This window comes from Saccopteryx bilineata, chromosome 4 (assembly GCF_036850765.1).
Source record: "Saccopteryx bilineata isolate mSacBil1 chromosome 4, mSacBil1_pri_phased_curated, whole genome shotgun sequence".
In the NCBI taxonomy this organism is placed as follows: Eukaryota; Metazoa; Chordata; class Mammalia; order Chiroptera; family Emballonuridae; genus Saccopteryx; species Saccopteryx bilineata.
The window spans coordinates 81,736,092-81,742,091 of NC_089493.1; the positions used below are offsets into that span (position 1 = coordinate 81,736,092).

Sequence of the window (6,000 nt, forward strand, 5' to 3'; positions counted from 1 at the left end):
CTGCATAACATTTCCCTGAAGACTGCAAACAGCAGGTGATAATAAGTACTTGCTAAATGACTACACTCTCATTAATCCTTATGACCATCAATTATTTGCCTGTGGGGCCTATAAAAAAGTGTTGAGGCTGCTTGCCTTGTGCTCACAGGCCACAGACAGCTATTTGAATTTTTCTGCCTAAGTTCCATAGTTTTTATTTGATTTTGTTTAGTCTTCTGCCTTATTATAAATTCTGGGATTACTGGTATCCAGCAGCTCCTTTCTCTTTTCCGTTTTTCTTCAGCTTTAGGACTAGATAACTAGGCATGCATAAAGGAAACAAACTGACTGTGAATGAAGACTTAGGGCCTCTGCAGGGAGTCCAGGTGTGTCACCTATTTTGGCCGCTTACTGGGCCAACTTCCTGGTTCTCAGTGTTTAGAAACAGAGAAATTACCAGATCATCAGAAAGTTATGTTACTATTTATTATAAGAAAGTCTAAGGATAATATTTATATTACAGGTTTAAAAAAACTCTTGAAATTAAAAACTACAGAAGTTCCCTGAGGGCAGGGGTTTATGTCTTTTGTCTGGGGCTGTATTCCCAATTGCCTGTAATCAAAATCCCATTCCTTGGGGTGGGAGGGGCACAAAGAAAACAAGATAGAAGGTGACAGAGGACAATCTGACTTTGGGTGGTGGGTATGCAACATAATTGAACGACAAGATAACCTGGACTTGTTATCTTTGAATATATGTATCCTGATTTATTGATGTCACCCCATTAAAAAAATAAAATTATAAAAAAAAAAAAAAAAAAATCCCATTCCTTGAGGAAATACTGAATGTGTAGATAAGGTTGGGTCAAAAGATGTGAAATGTATGCAACATAATTGAATGACAAGATAACCTGGACATGTTTTCTTTGAATATATGTACCCCGATTTATTGATGTCACCCCATTAAAATTAATAAAAATGTATTTATTTTTAAAAAAGATGTGAAATGTCACAATAAAAAGCAGGTGAAGGACAAACCGCTTTTTAAATGATAATATTCCGAGACCTAGCAGTTCGGTAATTAACTCTTCAAGGATTGGGGGGGGGCTGGTTGTCAAGTATCCCCAGCTTATAACGTGCCCTAACTTACTCCAAGTAAAAAGGAAAATAAAATTTAAAACCAAATGACATTTAAAAATGTCTAGACTCAGTACACTCTCCCCTCCATTACAGCTAAAAATGAATGTATTCTACTCTCTGCTAAGTGCCGTAGAGGAAGGTACAGGAAAATTCCCCCATACCGGAAAGCATAGGGAGCATGCCCGGGGAGTAAAGCAGCGAGTACGTCCTCTACAGTCGCGAGCAGACGGGAGGGTGAGACTTAAAGAGAATTCTGACTGACTGAGGCCATCAGTAAGGTCTGTGCAAGCGCCCAAAAAGCGTTCCTAAAACAAAGTTGCCACGGATCCCTTCGAATGCGCTGTTGTAGCAAACTCAAGGACTTTCAGGAGGAAAAGGGGGCAAGATTGGAAGGAAGCAGGGATATTATGGAGTGTAAGCAGGAATGAGAAGCAGTGCTAGGCAAGCGAGAGGAGCCGACTTGGAAAAAAGGCTGGAGAATTCGGCCCAGGAGCAGGTTCTGGAGACCCGGCTGGAGAATTCGGCCCAGGAGCAGGTTCTGGAGACCCGCCGAGCGACTACAAGGGCAGAAAGTGCGCGTGGGTCGAATTGGGAAAGGTAAAAAACTGCAGAGTCCTAAAGCGGGTGGCGGCTGGGCTCCCGCAAGGCCGAGGCGGCCGGGCCCAGGGAGGTCGAGCGGAGGGAGGCTGGGCCGCAGCATGCCAGCCTGCACCCGACGAGCCACGTTCCTACCGGTCCGCACGCGTCCGGCCGCAGGTCCTGGAAGTCGGCGCCGTAGATGGCCTCTAGGGCTTGCAGTTCGTGGTCCTGTCGTTGCGGGTAGCTCTCCGGCGGCTCGTCCCGGCCGCGCCCGGGGGCCCCACGACCCCCAGCCATTGCAACCCTGCAGCCCAAACCGGACCTCCCGGCAGCGGTGGTGGTGGGCGGGACCGGGCTCCGGGGTGGGGATCCGCCGTCAGGCCTGGCCCGTGGGCGGGGCTCCGCGCACGTCACGGACCCGCCGTGGACCCGCTCCAAACTGGGCGGTCGATGGGCGGGGCGCCGTGCCGGAGACCTAGAACCCGAGCAAAGAATTTGCAGGAACGTGGGCCGTCAAGTCAATCCGGAAGGATTGTTAACGCCAAATGGCATCGTTTTCACGAAATAAGTCTCTTTAACAGAAATTCCTTCACCCTGTCATGGGTAGGGACAGGAAAATCTTAAAGGGCAGACTTTGATGGGTTTTCAGGTCACTTACCGGCACACCAGGAGTAAAATTCATGGCCACTACTCCCCTATCTCTAGTTTTGTACTGCCAAACTCATCCCTTTAAAGCATAAATTTCACACCCTCTGCATGTTCTCTGCCCCTACAGCCCCACCTTTAGGGATCTCGCAGTTGCAGTTTCAACTGAAAAGTGTCTTTCCACTTAGGCATCTTCATGAGCTACAGTCTCATGAAAACAATTATGTTCCATGCCCAGTTTACTTAATGTGCATTTAGGGATCTTTCTGTAATATTCTGCCAACAATCATATTTTTTCGAGTTCATAAAATAACTTATCTACCCAGACATTGTCACTGCACTTAACTTTAGTCACTTGTGAAGGCTGCATGATTTAGAATAATCATATTACATCAAGTTACGTTTAAGTGACATTTCTTCTGTCTACCTTGTTTACCCCTGTACTGTTTGCTAACTAATGATTATTTGGGTATCTTGCTGTCATTTATCTACTCAGTTTTGGCTAGATTACACAAATGCACCAGGTTGACCCATGGCATCCCCAAACCATCTTCTTCTCTCCATGGACATACTCTTTTTCCAGGGATCCCTGTCTGAATAAATTGTACTACCCACCTTAAATTGGTCCAAGCCAATTAAGTGTGATCCTGGATTCCTTTTCTCTCAGTTCTTACATTCAGAGAGTCACCATTTCTTCAACCCAGCCACTTCACACCATCCTACTGCCACTATCATCTCTTCCCTAGAAGTCTTCAATGGCTTGAAGACCAGTTGGTCTTCATTCTTGCCCCAATCTAAGCCATTTTTTCCTATTGCAGCCATAGTAATGTTTCTAAATCACATATATGGTTGTTTCAGTCCCATCCTTTACATCAATTTCTCCATTGGTCTTTTTATTAAAAACAAAAACAAAATCCTGGTTATGGAAATTTTCAAACATACATAAAAGTAGAGGAAATATTATAATAAATCCTGTATTCATCATCTAGTTTGAAAAATTAGGTATCCTTCCAGTCTCATTTAATTTCTCCCCTTCCCCCCCCAACTCTTCTTTCTACTTCTCTGGGAGTGAATCTCAAAGAAAATCTCAAACATTGTATCTTTTTTTTCCTAGAAATACTTAAGTATGTATCTCTAACAGGTAAAGACTTTACAAACATAACATACAATAATATCACCCTTACAGCGTAAAAATGTAACAATTACTTAACATCATTTAATACCCAATCTATGTTCAAAATTCTTTGCCTAAAGTTAGAATCTAGAGTTATAAAGAACATAATCAAAACAATTAGCAAAATTTGAGGTAAAGGCAGACCTGTGGATTAGATGGCACATTGTATCTGTTTTGTTGTTTGTTTTTTTGACAGAGACCGAGAGAGGAACAGAAAGGGACAGACAGAAAGGGAGATGAGAAGCATCATCAATTCTTCATTGCAACACCTTAGTTGTTCATTGATTGCTTTCTCATATGTGCCTTGACGGGGGGGCATAAGGGGGCTACAGCGGAGCGAATGACACCTTGCTCAAGCCAGCGACCTTGGGCTTTAATTCGCGACCTTTTGGGCTCAAGCCAGCGACCATGGGGTCATGTCTATGATCCCATGCTCAGGCCAGAGACCCTGCAATGAGCCTGCGCTCAAGCTGGCGACCTCCGGTTTTAAACCTGAGTCCTCAGCATCCCTAGTCCAATGCTCTGTCCACTGCGCCACCAACTGGTCAGGCTGTGTCAGTTTTTTTTTTTTTAAGATTTTGTTTATTGATTTTATAGAGAGAAGAGAGGGGAGAGTGAAAAGTATAAACTCATAGTTCTTGCTTCACTTTAGTTGTTCATTGCTTGCTTGTTGCTTGTCCTATGTGCCTTGACTGGGCAAGCCCAGGGTTTCGAACCGGTGACCTCAGCGTTTCAAGTTGATGCTCCATCCAATGCACTATCACAGGCCAGGCTTTTTATTTTATTTTTTTTAATATTTACTTTATTGATTTTTAGGGAGCGAGAGGAAGGGAGGGAGGGAGAGAGAGAGACATGATCATTGATCTAGTCCTAATTTAACCCTGACTGGGGATCATCAACCCCTGAATTTAGGTATGATGCTCTAACCAACCAAGCTATCTGGCCAGGGCTGTATCAGTATTAATGTCCTAACTTTAACGGTACTGTGGCCATATAGAAAAATGTCCTTCTTATTAGAAAATTTCCACTGCAGCCTTAAAGGGTAATGGTTATTGCATATGTAATTAACTCCCAAATGATTCAGAAAATAGAGATGATGATAAGTCAAATGTAGAATGGCAACCATTGGGGAATTTAGGTGAATGATATATGAGAATTCTTTGGGTGAATCTTGTAAATTTTATGTAAGTTTGATAGTATTTTGTAGTCAAAATTATACAACAAAAGACACTGACTTTTTTCCAAAGCTGTAGAACTATTTTATATTCCCACCAGTTTATGAGAATTCTAATTACCCTACAGCCTTGCCAGTAATTGGTATTGTCAGTCTTTTAAATTTTAGACATTGTAATAAATGTGTAGTAGTATCTCATCGTGTCTTAATTTACATTTCCCTAATAATTATGTTGCCGAGAATCTTTTCATGTGTTTATTTGCATTCATATATCTTCTGTTCAAATCTTTTTCAATTTAAAAAATTAAGTTGTTGGCCCTGGCCAGTTGGCTCAGTGGTAGAGCGTCGGCCTGGCGTGCAGGAGTCCCGGGTTCGATTCCCGGCCAGGGCACACAGGAGAAGCGCCCATCTGCTTCTCCACCCCTCCCCCTCTCCTTCCTCTCTGTCTCTCTCTTCCCCTCCTGCAGCCAAGGCTCCATTGGAGCAAAGTTGGCCCAGGTGCTGAGGATGGCTCTGTGGCCTCTGCCTTAGGTGCTAGAATGGCTCTGGTTGCAACAGAGTGACGCCCCAGATGGGCAGAGCATTGCCCCCTGGTGGGCGTGCCGGGTGGATCCCGGTCAGGCGCATGTGGGAGTCTGACTGCCTCCCTGTTTCCAATGTCAGGAAAAAAAAATTAAGTTGTTTGTTTTCTTATTATTGAATTTTGAGAATTATTTATATATTCTGGAAATAACTCCTTTATCAGAAATATGACTTACAAAGATTTTCTCCCAGTCTGTGGCTTGCCTTTTTATTCTGTTAATAGTGTTTTACAAAGAGTATAGTTCTTACTTTAGAGGAAGTTCAGTTTATCTTTTTTTTTTTTTTATGCATCATATCTTTTGTTAGGCAAGAAATTTTTGCCTAACCTGAGGTCACAAAGATTTTTCCCTATGTTTTCTTCTAGAAGTTTTATAGCTTTAGGTTTTCCATTTAGGTCTATCATGCAGTTTTAGTTTAAAAGTTAAACATATACCTATCATAAGACACTGCTATTCCACCCTTAGTTATTACCAAAAACGATGAAAGCTTATGTTCATACAAAGACTTGTATGTGAATACTCATAGTACCTTAATCCCCAAACTGGAAACAATCCAAATGCTCACCAACAGGTAATGGACAAATTGAGGTAAAAATAAATTGGGATAGATCAAAACAATTGGATACTATTCACCAATAAAAAGAAATATACTATCTATATAATAATAACATAGATAAATTTTAGAATAATTATGCTGAGTGAAGTAAGGCAGGCAAAGTGTATATACTT

General features: G+C 42.3%; 1 protein-coding gene across 5 annotated transcripts in view; it reads right to left on the reverse strand.

Moving 5' to 3' along the window:
• EIF2AK4 (eukaryotic translation initiation factor 2 alpha kinase 4) overlaps positions 1–2,033 on the reverse strand; it is a 127,669-nt gene extending 125,636 nt beyond the window's left edge. For 4 of the 5 annotated variants that reach the window (XR_010731328.1, XR_010731329.1, XM_066277131.1 and 1 more), the window contains exon 1: positions 1,851–2,033. Coding sequence is in view for 2 of the 5 variants with exons in the window: in XM_066277131.1 (XP_066133228.1) it covers positions 1,851–1,994 (144 nt within the window). In the remaining 3 variants the exon portion in view is untranslated. The remainder of the gene's footprint in view (positions 1–1,850) is intronic. The other variant, XM_066277132.1, reaches the window with a different exon arrangement.
• Positions 2,034–6,000: the final 3,967 nt, after the last annotated feature.